This window comes from Chelonoidis abingdonii, chromosome 1 (genome assembly GCF_003597395.2).
Source record: "Chelonoidis abingdonii isolate Lonesome George chromosome 1, CheloAbing_2.0, whole genome shotgun sequence".
NCBI classification, from domain to species: Eukaryota; Metazoa; Chordata; order Testudines; family Testudinidae; genus Chelonoidis; species Chelonoidis abingdonii.
This window is the reverse complement of record NC_133769.1, coordinates 188,894,219-188,911,595: the sequence shown is the minus strand read 5'-3', so window position 1 is coordinate 188,911,595 and position 17,377 is coordinate 188,894,219. Positions and strand designations below refer to the sequence as shown.

At 41.8% G+C, this 17,377-nt stretch overlaps 1 protein-coding gene across 1 annotated transcript; it reads left to right on the top strand.

The window, feature by feature from the left end:
• Nucleotides 1–708: 708 nt before the first annotated feature.
• Nucleotides 709–15,974, top strand: HSPA13 (heat shock protein family A (Hsp70) member 13). The gene is made up of 5 exons (XM_032786895.2): nucleotides 709–864; nucleotides 5,796–6,136; nucleotides 8,480–8,693; nucleotides 9,843–10,010; nucleotides 11,673–15,974. The coding sequence occupies exons 1-5, from the start codon at nucleotides 840–842 to the stop codon at nucleotides 12,347–12,349; spliced, it is 1,425 nt and encodes a 474-aa protein (XP_032642786.1). The 5' UTR covers nucleotides 709–839; the 3' UTR covers nucleotides 12,350–15,974.
• Nucleotides 15,975–17,377: the final 1,403 nt, after the last annotated feature.

The following is a 17,377-nucleotide window of genomic DNA, read 5'->3' as shown; positions in this document are numbered from 1 at the left end:
TTTGGCCAATCATAGAGTAATAGATTATCATAGTCAAGTGCATATAATATTTTGGTGTAAGTGTTTTCTTTGTTCTTGCTGACTTCTGAGCTCCAACCCAACTGTAGTTGAAATAAATGCATCGCCCCTCCTGGGGCTCCTTGCTTGACTAGCTGTGTCCATCTCTCCTTATTCCTCAGCTGGACAGACAGGAATTTCCACAACATCAGCTTTCCAAAAACTGTAGCGCTCAGTTGGGGCAGACAAGCGGGAAAATGTGATCTCCAATTAGTGTTGCCACCTGTTCTGGTTTTACCTGGAGCAGCCAGTCAGGTTCTGGCTTCTGTGCCTAATAACAATGTTTGAAAACCAGGCAAGCAATAAACCAAAAGAACCCTGTTTTATTATTTTTAACCCGCCCCCCCCCCATGTTTTATAACCAATCTCATGAGTTTGGGGCCTGACCCAATCATAAGAGAGAACAGCTTGCACCGCCCAGCATCAATCAATGAGTCTGCCCACTCCAGCAAACACTGCGAGACACGCGCCTGAAGAGCACCGTCCCATTTTACGCTTGCGCACTAGAACGCGGAAGATGATTGGACAGGTGTCTTGATAACGTTTTACGCAGGGACGTACTTCCCTTTCGCGGCGGCTGCCGGGAGTTGTAGTTTATATTGTCTCTACGGCCCATCAGCCGCGCTGGGCAAGGGGCGGTGAGCGGACTCCACTTCCCAGGGGGCCGCGCGGGCGGAGCGGGGGTTTCCAAACCTCTCACTGTCAGAAAGGGAGCGTCAGCAAACGGCCCAGACCAGGAAGCCGGGCGGCGGCAGCGGTAGCTGGGAGCGAGCGCGGGGGAAATGGCCGGCGAGATGACGGTGCTGGGTGAGCGAGCTGGGCTGGGGGGTCTGTACCGGGCGGGAGGCGAGTCTGAGCCCCCGGGCTCGGGGATGGGCCTGGGGAGGCCGAGCTGCTCTGCCAGCGCCCGCCTGCGCCCAGGGGTCGGGGGGAGCTTGTCCGGCAGCAGCCGTGAGCTGTAACGTGCATAAGGGAGCAGCAGAGTTGATGGATGGGGAGAGGTGAATAGTGGTGCCCCCCGGGGTCTGTTCTGGGACCGGTCCTAGTCAACATATTATCACAAATTGTCTGGGGAAAGGGGTAAACAGTGAGGTGGCAAAACTTGTGGATGATACAAAACTACTCAAGGTAGTTAAGTCCCAGGCAGACTGCAAAGAGCCACAAAACCGGGAGGCTGGGCAACAAAATGGCAGGTGAAATTTAATGTTGATAAATGCAAAGTAATGCACATTGGAAAACATAATCCTAACTATACATATACAATGATGGGGTTTAAATTAGCTGTTACCACTCAAGAAAGAGATCTTAGCCTCATTGTGGATAGTTCTCTGAAAACATCCACTCAGTGTGCAGCGTCAGTCAAAAAACTGAACAGAATTTTGGGAATTGTCAAGAAAGGGATAGATAATAAGACAGCAGAAATCCATGGTACATCCACATCTTGAATACTGCGTGCAGATGTGGATGCCCCACCTAAAAAGGTTTTATTGGACTTGGAAAAGGTTCAGAAAAGGGTAACAAAATGACTAGGGGTATGGAACAGCTGCCACATGAGCAGAGATTAATAAGACTGGGACTTTTCAGGTTGGAAGAGAGATGACTGAGGGGGCATATGACAGATGTCTATAAAATCTTGACTGGTGTGGGGAAAGTAAATAAGGAAGTGTTATTTACTCCTTCTCATAACACAAGACCTAGGCCCCACAAAGGAAATTAATAGACAGCAGGTTTAAGACAAACAAAAAGAAGTATTTTTTTTACACAATGCACACTCAACCCGTGGAAATCTTTGCCAGAGGGTGTTGTGAAGGCCAAGACTACAACAGGATTCAAAAAAAGAACTAGGTAGATTCAAGGAGGGATAGGTCCACCAATGGCCATTAGCCAGGATGGGGAGAGATGCTGTCCCTAACCTCTGTGTGCCAGAAGCTGAGAATGAGCTACAGGGGATGGATCACTGGATGATTACCTGTTTGATTCATTCCCTCTGGGGCACCTGGCACTGGCCAAAGTCTGAAGACCCGATACTGGGCTAGATGGACCTTTGTTCTCATGCAGTATGCCATTCTTATGATGATCTTTTCCAGCCTTCACAGGTTTTTGCTGATCCCCTTCCTGGGGGTCCATATGAAGGGCCTAGTCTTCAAACTTGAGTGCTTAGCCCAGGGATTGGCAACCTTTGACACGTGGCTCACCAGGGTAAGCCCCCGGGCCGGTTTATTTACCTGGCGCGTCCGCAGGTTCGGCTGACTGTGGCTCCCACTGGCCGCGGTTCGCCATTCCAGGTCAATGGGGGCTGCAGGAAGCGGTGGCCAGCATATCCCTCAGCCCGGGTTGCTGCCTGGAGCAGTGAATTTCGGCCAGTGGGAGCCGCGATCAGCCGAACCTGCGGACGCACCAGGTAGACAAACCATTCTGGCCCACGAGGGGGCTTTCCCTATCTTAGCCTTCATCTTAGCACCTTACTGGTCAATAGATCCTGAAGATGGCACGTTATGGGGTTAATAGTAACACTCAAGGCTTGTCTGCCTTTGATGGTTCACATGGATTAAGCTTGAGTGTAAATTTAAAGCACGGTAACTGTTCCTGGTTGCCTTCGTGTGTGGACTGTCTTATTTTGGAACCTAAATGGGTAATTCAGAAAAAGTTCTGTGTAGAGAAGTCCGTAGTCATAACTACTGTCAAATTCTGCTGTCAGAGTGCTGACTGGTACAAAAGTTTGTCATCCTAAACGCATTTTTATTTATTATTCTAAAAGCTCTTCCTTATTTCTTATTTGGTACAAGCTCTAAGTTTTCTTTTCATATATAAATCTTCATGTAACTCTGGCCAGTCAAATCACACAGATTTGTATGTATTCCTGGTCATGACCTACATTTGGTTACAGCAAAATAGCTTCAACTTCAAAAGGTTCTCAAAGACTATTTTGTCTAGCGCTTTTGCCTGTGACATGTCAGAGATGTGGGACACTGAACTTGAACATATCTCATTATTTTCAAGTTGAGACATGAAGCTTATCTTCTCAAATTGGCTTTTCTGGATACTTATGTCTGAATCATTTCTGTTTGTGACACACCCATTTGGTACAGATCTTATATGGGGTATTCCCTCCCCCCCACCCCCCAAAAAAATCATTCAAACACAGTGAAGAAGAATGACTGTTACAATAAGCAAATGTACAATTCTTTTCCCATCAGAAACACATATTAACATCATCTTTGCCCATTAATCCTACCATTTTGCTCCTCTTTCAATCCCTCCACTGATTCCACTTTGTGCAATTTATAAAGTACACCTCTGCCCTGATATAATGTGGTACTCAGATGCCCAAAAATCTCACCGTGTTGTAGGTGAGACTGCATTATATCGGGGTAGTGAGAGGAACCGCTCCTCACCCCAGCTCACCTTTGCTCTGCCTCCACCTCCTCCCTGAGCGCGCCGCTGCCACTCCACTTCTCTCTCCCTTCCAGGTTTGCCACACCAATCAGCTCTTCGGCCCTGCAAGCCTGGAAAGAAGGGGTAGGGGAGAAGCGGAGCGGCGTCAGCACACTCAGGGGAGGAGGCAGAGATGAGCTGGAGCGGAGAGCAGTTCCTCTGTGCCCCGTTACCCCCAGCCCCAGCTTGCCTCTGCCTCCTCCCATGAGCATGCTGCAGCTCCGCTTCTCCTCGACCCCCCCTGCCCTCTGGCTTGCACTGCGAACAGCTGATTGGCGTGGCAAGCCTGGGAGGGAGGAGAAGCGGAGCTGTGGTGCGCTTGTGGGAGGAGGCGGAGCAGAGGTGAGCTGGGCCCCGGGGAGGGCTGCAGCAAAAAACGGGCAGGCGCAGAGGAACTGCTTGTGGTAACACAAATTCAAATATAATGAGGTAAAGCAGCCCTGTCCCTAAGAGCGCTGCTTTACCGCGTTTTATCCAAATTCGCATTATATCGTACCGCATTATGTCTTGTACTTGCATTTGAGACATGCCTTGACCCTGCCCAGCTTACATATTGGGTCTCTTCTCTTATCATATATCTTGGCTTTGTCAACAATTTCACCCTCCCCTCTTCCCATCTCTGTGCCACCTTCCATGCTGCCTTTTATGCTTAGAATGAATTCCCAGTACATCGGGCTATTGCTCTCTGGAACATATATGACTCGTCTTTGATTGACATGGGAAACTCATGTTTTGTATGTATATTTATATTAACATTCTTCAAAAAAAGCAGGCGGGCCAAATAGAGAGATGTCATTTGAGCTCTGGACTGGTAGCCAGGAACTCCTGGGATCTTACTCTGGCTATGTCATTGATTTGTTGTGTGACCTTGAGCAATTCATTTAGTCTCTGCTTTATTTTCTGTGTCTGTAATGTCGGGATTATACTTACTAATTAAGCCTCATCTTCTATGTGAGGTATGTATTTGTAAATCACTTTGCAATATTATTTTGTTTTTTTGATTTACTGTTCCTTTCTTTAAACTTTCACAAATTTTATGTCCTTGTCTATGTTACACTTCAGTGGCTGGCAGTTTGCCTGAATTGCCAGATGCAAGCTTGCTACTGACTTCTGAGGAAATGAGACTAAGCACAAAGTAGTTTCACAATGTGATTTCACATTCTACTTTTACATCGAGTAAATATATACTAAGATATATACTGAGTGGAATCAGTGGAAGGATTTATACAACAGAGTAGTATCATACTGTCTGAGTGATTCATGGCCATGAATGTTAACTCAGGGCAGACTGTCAAAAACAGGGCAGACACCCCGAACTGGTGGCATGCTCTATAATTAGATTTCATCAACTCAGTAACAAATATGAATTCCTGGACCACTGCCACTGTACTAGTGTTACCATGGAGTGTCAGAGTATCCCTTTGGGCTCTCTGGTCTATCTTGCCACCCAGGCAAGCTGGACTTAGTGATAAATGATCATTTAGATAAAACTCACAAAATATTCAGGTTGCTTCCAGTCCCAAGAGACCAGTCTGTTACCCCTCATCATCTACCCTTAGATCTTACACCAAAGACAATATCTGTAGCTAGTCTTGTAATAAACTATCCAAAGGCTTATTAACTAGGAAAAAGAAATAAGTAATTTACAGATGTGAGCAAGCATACCATTTATGGTTGCTAAAGATGACAGCGATAGTAATCTGTCAGTTTGGTTTCAGGGCCCTGGAGATCTTTGCCTTAGTTAAGTGTCTCTGGCCTGGTGAGAGTTCAGACAGCAAAGAAATGAAAAATTTTCTTGTGACCCTATTTTATCTTTTACATTTGGCCCTGCAGTCCATTTGAGGAGCTCCCGTGCATGTAGAGGGCCATTCACCAATCCATTGTATTGTGATGTTTCTTAATGGTCTGTTTAATATTGATAGGTTGTCTTAATGTGCAGCGGAGGGAAGAGAGACACAATTCCCATGCCTGGGTTCACAAATTCAGAGCAAACATTTTCAAGGTTATAAAGTAAAACTTCTATATTTCCCTATAGAATGGAATGCCGATATTACAAATGAGATTAATGCATGCATCAACTTACAAACATTTCATAGTCTAAACATTAAATAGATTATTATAAGACTAATACCTATTTTGAACAAAACTAACATACCGGTGAGCTGGCTTGGCTTCCAGCTATGAGTTTGTTAGTTCTTATGGCCTTGGCCTTTCCCACTGTCACAACTAGTATTATAGCTTTGAAGAACTTCCAGATTTGTTTGGATGGGTGCTCTGATACTGTCTTTTTATCGCTTTCACAGGTTCAGCTGTCTTGGCCCTTTTCTTGGCTGGCTATCTGGCACAACAGTATCTACCTATGCCTACGCCAAAAGTGATTGGGATTGACCTTGGCACCACTTACTGCTCTGTTGGCGTGTTCCTTCCTGGCACAGGGCAGGTGACAGTTATTTCAGATGAAAATGGGCATAACAGCATACCAAGCATAGTGTCATTCACAGAAACGGATGTGTACGTGGGATATGATGGCCTAGAACTAGCAGATTCTAATCCACAGAACACGGTATATGATACCAAAAGATTCATAGGGAAAATCTTCACTCCAGAAGAGCTGAAAAATGAAAGTAGCAGATATCCATTTAAGGTAAACAGACAGCAGTCTTCACCAATTATAAAACTGTAGTTTTTATATATATATGGTGTTCAGAGGGAGTAGATCCTTTGTCTGGCAGGTTGATCATCAGGATGCAGAACCCTGAATATAGCATTTCAGGGGGGAGGGATAGCTCAGTGGTTTGAGCATTGGCCTGCTAAACTCAGGGTTGTGAGTTCAGTCCTTGAGGGGGCGATTTAGGGATTTGGGGATTGGTCCTGCTTTGAGCAGGGGGTTGGACTAGGTGATCTCTTGAGGTCCCTTCCAACTCTGCTATTTTATGAAAATATGGTCTTTTTGGATCTAACCAGCACACATACAAATTGCAAAATTTTAAAATAAAGATAAAATGTTATTTTGTACAGGTATTTGTTCTTGATTAACTGCATTTGGCTATTATACCCTATGTTGTTTTTATACCTATGATACTTTAATGTGTTGTCATATGAGCTTGAGACAGAGAGAAGTGGGATTTGGAACTTGAGCAAAACAACTGGTTTCACAGCAGAAGGAAAGATCTGAGAAGAGTATTTGGAAATGGGAGTAACTATGTTGGCAAATGCCAAATTTGAACTCACTAGATGTGATGGGTTGTGGATACAGTACATACCTGACCCTCTTCTGTTCTCAGCAGGAGGGTACTGAAACATGCAAGAATCTTTCCTCTGAAATAGAGCCTCCTTCTCTATTGACTACAATTACTTTTATTATTTCTAGTTTATACAACAAGAAATGCACTCCAGGGAGAGAATTTCTAGGGTACTAATCATTTCCCTCCCCCCCATAGTTACTTGAATTTAGCCTTGTTGTGTGACACAAAACAAAGTAGGACCTTACCTGCTGATAATGTATAAGATGTTAATCAAAATAGTGTTTTTCAGTATATATCAATTGAATTGTAAATATTATGTAATACACAGCTTTCATAGTTTGTTCTCAATGCATTTGTTTCTCATGATTATAGATAGCTAGTCTTTCACCCTTACAATTTCCCATCTGCACATCTTTTGTTTGTTTGTTTTTGTTTTTTTTTGAGGTTTATAATTATAAATGGACTTGAAACTAACAGTTCCACAGCTGTGTCTTTCAGTAATGGTGAAGCATAATAAGATACAGTAACTCCTCATTTAACATCATCCTGCTTAATGTTGTTTCAATGTTATGTCCCTGCTCCAGTTAGGGAACATGCTCATTTAAAGTTGTGCAGTGCTTCCTTATAATGTCGTTTGGCTGCCTGCTTGTAAGATTCTGTGGAAGAGCAGCGACTTTACAAGGAGCATTGCACAAGTTCCACTTCTCCGTCTCCTCCCCCTCCCTTCCAGCGCTTCCCCACCACCAAACAGTGCTTAGGACTTGGGGGGGGGGGGGCGGGGAGGGGGATATGGCATGCTCCAGAGAGGAGGTGGAGTGGGGTGGGAAGAGATGGGTCTGGAGTGGAGCTGGGGCAGGAAGAGGCGGACCTGGAGTATTCCCAGCAAAGTCTGAGCCTGTTCTTCTCTGAGGAAGCTGCTGCTGCAAAGGTGCTTTCTAGCATCCTTACCTGCAGTGGGCTGTGCCTGTGCAGAGTAAGGCAGGGGCACTTACCAACCACAGTACAGTACTGTACAGTATATAATGCCTTTTGTCTGTCCCCCCAAAATTTCCTTGGTATCTAACCCCCCTGCATTTGCATTAAATTTTATGGGAAAATTGGATTCATTTAATATCATTTCACTTAAAGTTGCATTTTTCAGGAATATAACTACAAGGTTAAGTGAGGAGTTACTGTACTTCACAATGGGTACTAAGTCAGGCATCAGAAATCATTCTCTTGTGTCTCTGCTAATAGTGAGTGCAGGGAGTCTGCATAAAATAAATCTTCAATGGTACAGTAGCACTCAGCAGCTGCTTTGATGGGGACTGAGTAAGTACCTATATATGTGTGTGTCTCCTGAGGCATCCTGCATGTTTCTGCTTTAGCAGTAGACATAGCGTTCGCCTCAAAAGAACTATTTTCATTTCTTGGATGTGCTATTGTGTAGGATTATTAATTCTGACATTGTGTGACCCAACTTCTGGATTTTGACTTTCTGGTATCTTTGGGCAAAATATACAAAAGTACTTCAGGCACATTTCCTGGCAAATTGAATGCCTTCATGTCTTATAATGTTTATAATGGAAGATAAAGAAAATTGGTTCACATAGAATGTTTTAGACTGGCAAAGTCACCACTCACAGTAGATTCTGGAGTAAGCAGGTATTCTACATAGCCAAGTACAGTTTCACAAAAGCATTTTGTTAAATGAAAGGTGGGCTGTATTTCACACTTGTGGGTTGTGCTGCCTTTCCCCTCAGATTTTCAGCAACAATGGAGCAGCTGAATTTTCAGTGACAACCAATGAAACATATAACGTCTCACCTGAGTATATTGGCTCTCAACTGCTATTGAAATTAAAGAGGATGGCAGAGGAGTACCTTGGCATGCCAGTTTCCAAGGCTGTCATTTCAGTGCCAGCAGAGTTTGATGAAAGACAACGGAACTACACTATTAGGGCAGCTAACCTTGCAGGTGATGTATCTTTCTTTCTAGTATTTTCCCTCTACTCTTTGAATTATCCTGAGGTTTACTCATCTACACTAAGTTGTTTGCGAAATGTAGAATAGCAAGAGAGAGTCCGTGGCAGAAAACTTTAGAAATCACTTTACAGAACATTAGCAATCACCAGGAACAGCAGGGAACTCTCAAATGACATGAAGTGCAGTTGGCTAATACAAGTACAGATAGCAGTGTTCTCAAGTGTCACTAAAGGAAAAAGGGTTTTTGGAAATTTTCAAGTAGAGACAATTATACAGGAAACTTCATGGAAATAAATCAGACTCAGATAAAAACAAGATGAGAAACCATCCCACCTCACCTTCTCTGAGAAAACACACTGAGGGAACTGTTCAGTCAGTGTTTATTCTGACAGACTGCTCTAAAAGTAAGTTTAAGAATGATATTCCAAGTTTATCTTAAAAACAAAAAAAGTGAAAGCCATGGCACATGTAGAATTCCCTGTGAACTCTTTCCTTCAAACATTTTATATTTTACTTCAATCTGAACAAAAATTGATAGAATACTGTAAACATACAATAGATTGCACTTAATAGCAACCCAGATATTAACAGCTTTGGTTCTCAGCAAAATATTGCTTCTAACCAAATCACGTCCCATTGACATTCCTTCCCTGGCTGCAGTACTGCAAACCTGCCTGTGCACCAGCGGTAAGGGACTGTGGCCTCGGAGGGCGGAGGTGTGGGTAGGGCAGTAGCAGAGAGGGAGAGCTGTAGCCAGGATGCTGGAGCTACACAGTATCTTTCCTTGGGCTTTCACGACTGTGTCCTGCCAGGGAACTGCACCCAGGGGAAGAAACACTGGGAGATGCTGAGCCCTGGAGAGCAGAGGGGAGAGGTCCTGTGCAGCTCTTTGTCCCCGTGTAGAAAGCCCCAACTTCTGCACTGTAGCCCCTTTCTCTACTGCTGTCCTGCCTGTAGGAGGTGCATCTCCATGCCTCCTTCCCTGGCTGCAGCCTTGCAAACCTGCCTTCCACTCATTGGCAACTGTTGGATAATGCCAGCTTTTTGCTGGCAACTGGGCTGGATTACTAAGTGGAATCTATTGTACTACACAGAGTTATCAATTGTGTGGAGAAAATGTTAACTTGTCTTGCTTTTTCAGGGTTGGAGATATTGCGGGTAATTAATGAACCCACTGCTGCAGCTATGGCTTATGGTCTCCATAAAGCGGATGTGTTTAATGTTCTGGTAGTGGATTTGGGTGGAGGAACTTTGGACGTCTCATTATTGAATAAACAAGGAGGAATGTTTCTGACACGAGCAATGGCAGGTAAGGATAAGTCACCCCATACTTCAATAAAACGTTGTTTTTTCTTAAGTAAAAACTAGTTCTATATAATTTCAGAGGATACACGTAAAAAGTCACCTGTGAAGGGATGCTAAAGTTGATGTGCTGAGATTGACATAACTTTTGGTGGCCTACTGGTCCCCTGAATGTTGTTTCTACTCTCCATAATTCTAAAATTAGGTTTGCAACTGATTTTAATTAAGAGAAATTCTTCCATTCCTTGAATGATTTTAAGATAACAAGCTGTGGTCTAGCTGTCTGTCATTGTCAACATTTGTGCACAGGTAACCTGAGCATTTGTGCATTCTACAATTATTGTCTCTGGAGCTAGTGGCGTTTCAAAGCATTCTACTACCTTCATCTGTCTGAGTCAAGGGGATTTGTCATATTATTGAAGGGTGCTTTAGAACAGTCCCCTTTCGTGCTTGGCTGCAGCTCAGACATTAAGGGGTGGAGCGCTCACACACTATTAACCCAGAAACAGGTTTTGTAACATACACGTGCCAAAATGATTCATCACTTGGCAAAGAATTCTGGCAGCGATGCTTTGTAAGCCTATGTAGTGAGCACACAATTGCTTTGCAGATGACCTGGGTTCAGACAGACCTGAGGCTGAGTACTATTGTTGATATTCCCAACTCAATGAGCTTTGATACCTGCTGCGCTGTCTAGTAAAACAAAAAGTAATAAATGTAGTCGGCCATTTCAACATGGTTCTGTTGGACAGTATGAACTCCTTTTTTCAGTTGAAAAAAAAAAAGATGGACTGAATATTTATGGGTAGTGCCCATTCCATTGGAAAACTCAAGAGGCCAATTTTCTGAAGAGCAGGCATAGGTATTTGAAAACTGTTGGAAGGAGATGGTTAAGGTGGAACTAACACCTTCAGAGGGAATTTGGGATGAGTGCAGTATGCCACCAGCTACCTATAAAGCCTAATGTAGGATGAGTCCGTTACTAGAGCTTGAAGCTCACTGATCCAAAGAGTTGAAATAACTCCTATTGGGAATCAGCCTTTCCACAGGAAGAACTTGACAGACTAGATACCTCATGACTCAAAAGTAGCCTTTATCAGTGTACATTAATGTCCCTTAGTATATGATTTTGATATGAAAGTTCTAAAATACAATAAGACCTTAACAAAGTTCAGCTCCAGGAATTGAGGCAGTAATCCTTCATGAGTTTCATCTTGCTACTATTAGTGAAAATGTCTAATATGGGCAGAGATGTAGACAGTAACTAAGACTTGGAGTGTGAGCTGGGAATATGGAAAAAATGGACTTGCGTAGTATCACAGCAGGCCACAAATATTTTCTGTTTCAAATTTTACCCTCTACTAACCAAACCCCTTCCTAGTGTTCTGGTGGATTATTTTTTAAATAATTCCTCTGAACTCCCCACCACCTTGCTTTTTCATTTATGCAAATTGAAACAGAATCCTGAGAACATTCTTGTTTTGTGAAGCACATTACAAACAAAATATCCCCAGATGATTATACTTCTGGTTGTGACACTGGCTGTTGGCACTACAGTTGTGGACATTTTTCTTTTTCTCAGTCCCATGAGAATGTTCTGCACATGACAAAGGGCATCTTTTTGTCTTCTGAAATACTGTGAGTGATCTGATACATTTTTATGTCTTAGGTAACAACAAACTTGGAGGACAGGACTTTAATCAGCGATTGCTGCAATACTTGTATGTCCAAATCCATCGAATGTATGGCTCTGTGCCCTCCAGAAAGGAAGAAATACATCGACTTAGGCAGGCTGTGGAAGCAGTCAAGTTAAATTTGACTCTACACAATTCTTCTCCTGTCAGAGTTTCTCTTACCATGCCAGAAAGGAAGGACCTAAAAGAACTTTCAGAAAGAGAACAGATGAAAAAGAATGTAATTGCAGCCGAACCTTCACAAATGGAAGACGGTGTGTTAAGCCTTTTAAGGGATGATCTCTCACAAACACAGAGCAACACTGTCAAAGTTGTCTTTGAAACAGAAATCTCAAGAAAACTCTTTGAAATGTTGAATGAGGACCTGTTTCAGAAGATCCTTGTGCCCATTGAGCAGGTCTTGAAGGAAGGACATCTATCCAAGACAGAAGTGGATGAGATTGTATTAGTAGGGGGCTCCACCCGTATTCCCCGGATACGCAGAGTTATTCAAGAGTTCTTTGGAAAGGAACCCAACACCTCTATAGATCCTGATCTGGCAGTGGTAATGGGTGTAGCTATCCAAGCTGGGATTGTTGGAGGCTCCTGGCCCCTCCAAGTCAGTGCTGTAGAAATTCCTAATAGACATTTACGAAAAACTAACTTCAATTGAACTTCACTGTTCTTGTCACATTCTATTATTCACTGTTTCAGAAAACTGTACTCATGACCGTGCATAGACTTGCCCAACAAACAATGAAGCCTAATCTTAGCCATGTAATATCTACCATTTTAATTCTGTTCCATTTAAGTGTTGCTAGACCATACATTGTGTGCTGGCTCTATCATGTTTTAAAGGTATTAGCAATTCAAAAATAACACACACAACCCACCTCTGCCCCATTGGTTTGTCAACTGGATGTGGGATGAAAACCGGAGTTGATAGGTGTGCAGACATGCTACTGCCAATAAAATGCACACATTTTCTTGCTAAATTTTATTAGCAGACCCTGAAGACTTGAAAGTGGAATGTAACCATGAGCTTGAACCTGTGGTGGAGATAGGTGTAGCCGTATTAATGCAGACAGCTCAGGTAATATTCAGCTTAATTTATTTATTAAACTGAGTCAGTTGAGTACTTCAAAGCACCTTTCTAAATGCAGTTTTCCTGTTTGAATACTATCTATTTGTCCACTTAAGATTCTTGTGCTGCTGTTTATAACAGCAGTGCTATTGCTGAAACTATTTGTGGATTTTCTCTCTTTTTAATGTAGACTTACTGCAATCAAAACTTTTTGGTTTTGTTTTTTGGGTTTTTTTTTTTCCCTCTTTCATGTTGTTACACTGGCATCTACTTTAAAATGTATTTTCCTAATGGATTCCTATGATTCCATTTGTCATCAGCTAGAGAGGCTGCTGTGGCCCCTCTGCTGTTTCTCCAATGGGCAGACACCTGATAATGCCATCATTACTGTAGTTCCTGCCATGCAGCCAAAAGGTTTTATAAAGCCAATTTTATATTAAGGAAAAAAGCACATTAGGCCCTGGAAGGGTCCCATTCATGTTTTTCAACCAATACATCCGTACATTTTTATTTACCATGAAATGCACTGGTGTTCAGCTAAGAGAATTGCTACAGCTGCAGCTTCTTTTTAACAACATTCTCCCTAAAAATAAAATGAATCCAACTATTTTTATCTGGTGCCTAGTATGGTGGTGTCTACATTTTTTCAGGTTCCTGATGCTTTCCCCCACTCTGAATTGAACATGGAGTGATAATTGTGAGTTGTAGTCTGGTAAAGAAAACCATACAGGAACTGGAATGTAAATGTGGTAATAGTATAGCCTTTTGCTTTTGACTACGGACAGGCTGTAAAATACAAGGAACAGAAGTTCTTAAAGTCTCAACTTTTGGAGGAAGGTTTTTAAAGAGACTTGTTTAATTGTGCTCTTTCTAGAGGGATAAAATGCTGAATAGTCAAACTCCTTTTTACTCCTTTTATACATGTTGTTGTTTTATCCTTAGTCAACGAAGAGGGTATTGTCCTCACCTAACAGGAGATAACTGAGCAAAATTTGTTTAATAAATCTGAAATAAGTTGTATTTTTTAATGTGAGATCTAATAGCAAAAGATTTAAAATCAACAGTTATCTGCTACATTTGAGATTTTCAGTAATAAGCTTGCACTTAATTTAAAAAACTTGGTTTTGATGGAACGTGTCTGCCCTAACATTTTAAAGTGGCCTTGTCTCTGAGTTTACAAAGTATTTCAGACGATGCTGCTAGAAACTTTTGAACTGTAACCAAGGAAAACCAAGAAGCTGTGTGTATGGAGAAAGAAAAGTAGCAGAAATTCTTTGTTCTCAAGGGACCTCATGCCCTGTGTGTATATGGTTCCTGTCACAACAAGAGGGCAAAATACTTTAAGTGGTTGTACTATTGCAAAAATTAGCAGGAGTGGGTATGTAATTATTAAGAAAAAAAAATTTCAAGAATGACTAAACTTAAAAGTTGAAGTCCCTTCAAAGAAATAATGGACAAACATCAGTATGCAGTACAATTCTCTCAAGTACCATGCAGATGCTATTTCAGGCCCTTATCTTGCAAATACTTCTATGTTTACTTTGCATATATTCAGAAATCTTTGCAAGAATTAGGGCTTACCCTGCTGTAAGTCTTATTCATAACTTTTTTTTTTTCTTAAAGGGATTTAGAATTACAGTGGCTCTTTAAATGCTAATTTTTGTCTTCAACGCTCTTTGTGTGAGAAACCTAGCAGGATTAACTGATTGCATAAACTCAGAATCAAATCATAGCTAATTAAATGAACCAAAAATGCTTTAAGACATGGGAAGTTAGGAAGGGGCTTCAGAGGAATTTCAAAATGTGAAACCCAAAGAAAAATAGGGCTTTCAAAACTTTCTAAAGTCTGGGAGGATGGCAAAATTGTCCAGTAAGTGGACTTTTCATTTCCATAAGTGTAAGTTTACAAAGATATTTTGCTTTAAGGATGGATGGCTTGTTTACCTGAAAAGTTTCCAAAAGGGTTGCAGCTTTGTAGCTGGAAACTCTTCATAGAGAAGTTAACATGCATGAGACATCTCCTATTGCATGGTCTATTTAATATTTTTAAAACTACCTTGTGTGGTTGGTAAATTTAAGTGCAATGAAGTTATTTATTTTGTATCTAATAGTTTTGGTACTCTTATTTTGGCACAAACCATTGCATTTTAAAAAGAGCAATATTGCACTTTGATTATTTTCCCCAGTGCACAACTTACTATGAAGGTCCTTCATTTAACTAAATGATACTGTTTGAAGATTGGAGTTCTGTTGTTAAAACTAGTCCTATTTAAATCTTGGTGCCTGTAGCTTTAACCCTGTAACACCTATCTTTACTTAAGTGTTTATGTAGCTGAGGTTCAGGGGAGTGCAGTCCTGGAAGTGGTGATGGCTCATCAGTATTATAAAATCTTGTCAGTTTACAGGTTAATGTGCATAATCTGCATTTGGGGAAAATCTCATACTTCAGAGATATTTATATACAGCCTTCTAAAATACGTTCTTAAATAAAAGTAATTGCATAAGAGCTGCCAAACTTTTGTTTCTCTTTCCCCGGGATTTCCTTTTGGTCTGAAGCATTAGTGTTAGAAATAAGGCAAAGCTAAGGGCAGGGAGAGACAGAGAGGCACCAGTGACCTAGAAGAGGAGGTAATGTGGGCTAGAAAAGTGAAGTAGCAGCTCTAAACAACTTGATTTATCTAGAATTGTTGTAACACTTTTTATTAAATCAATAGTGACAAATAAGGTCACTAGAAATATGCTGTAGAAATTCTGTATAGTGCAGATTTGGGTATTCCACTGACACTGTTCAGTGGGGTTTCTGGAAAATAAAATTGAGCATAACAGTATGTGGCCTCTTGGTAAGAATATTTAACCGTGTCAATATTAACTGCAGGAGTACTTGTTAGGCACCACCGCTCCAAATGACCAAGGGTCCCGTTCCTGTGAGCAGGTTCCAGGGGATCTGCCACCCATAGTGGGCATTAGAGTTGCTAGGGCCCTGGGCAGAAAGCCAAAAGTTCTGTCAGGCAGGACTGCAAAAAATAGTGCAGGGCCCTGTGCCCTACCAAGTAGGGCTGAAACTGAAGCCTGAGCAACATAGCTTCACAGTGACCCCTGTGCTGTTCGTGCCCCAGGCAACTGCCTGGCTTGCTACCTCTTCACGCTGACCCTTTGAATGCTTGTATTAGTGTGGCAACTAAAGGCATATAATTAAAATATATATCCAACATAATGGGGAGTTGTGTTTTTTTAAGTGAATATGACCTTTCTGCTAAACTGTAAATGGACATTTAATTCTTGTATATCACTTCCAGACTTCATTATGTATTTCTCACTGCAATATTATCCATCTTATTGTTTGCTCAAACATCTTTGAACATGTTCTTGCAAACTAGCATCACTTGAGTTTAAAAAGAATTCTTTCCAGCTGGTTCATTTAAGTATATAGCTTCTTTAGAAACTGCCTTGTTAAGTGCAAGTGTGTATTTACACACCTGTATTTAAATGGAAGTGTGTATGTGTTTATTTTTTAAAAAGGCACTACTGGGACAGGAACTAAAGGCCTCTTCCCTCCCTAGTTTCATTCTGTTATACTCAAGTTTGTAAATACCAAATAGGCCAGATTCTTGTAGTTGTCTTAATAGAACTCAGGCCTAAATTCAGGTGAAGGATAGTGCATCTTCTTGTGCCAGCAGTAAATTGGGCCTACAACTTGTAAAAGTCTAATCTCTGCCAAAATTAATTTAGCTTCACCGTTGCTACTCTATCCTAATCAATAGTTTGGTGCAAGCTCTAGTTTTAGTATATTTTAGGGAACTGTATTATTTACAGCTGGCTGTTATTGTCAGGGACAATATTGTACCTCTGAGCTAAATTAAAAGTAGCAGAGAGAGGCTGGATCCTTCACTTACCCTTTTTTCTGAGAGGCCCACGCTGATGACTGTGCCAACATGACTAGAATTGCTGTTCTACTGGTGCATCTCCAATAGGAAGTACTGATCCCTCGTCTCTGCTATTCCTAGTATGGCGGCTATAACAGGGTGCCACCTCAGTTTGATTACCAGGAGGCAGAGTGTTCAAGTGCTGCTTGACCTCCTACAGCATTTATGCTACAGTAATAAAGCTGGGCTGGGGCCCAAAGCCTAATCAGGCGTGAGAAGAAAATCAAGGAACTCTATAAAAGTAGTTCCTCGGGCAGTACTATAGACTTTAAAAAGTACAGCTTTGGATAGAGGTTAGTTTGGTGTAGCACCAGCATACCTCAAGAGAACAAGGCATGTAGGAGATGGTACGTCATAAGATACAGGTACTCTGCTTCCACAGTTTAGATACCTCAAATGTGTGCATAGGTTCTTATAGGGGAAGTTAATGACTTCTCAAAGTAGAACTGTATCTGCTCCATGAATGTTTGAATTAGTGCAAAACACCATTTCATTTTTTCTTGTGTATCCTTTGTATGCATTGTATATTCTCATGGAAACTTTCTTCTCTTCCCTGTATCTTTTCACCCAGTTTAACCACAAACAAGCCAACAAATTAGAACCATAACTTACAGGACTTTATATACAGAAGAATATGCTTTGTTAGCATTCCCACTAAATATGAAAAGAGGGTTCTATTGCCATGACTAGTGCA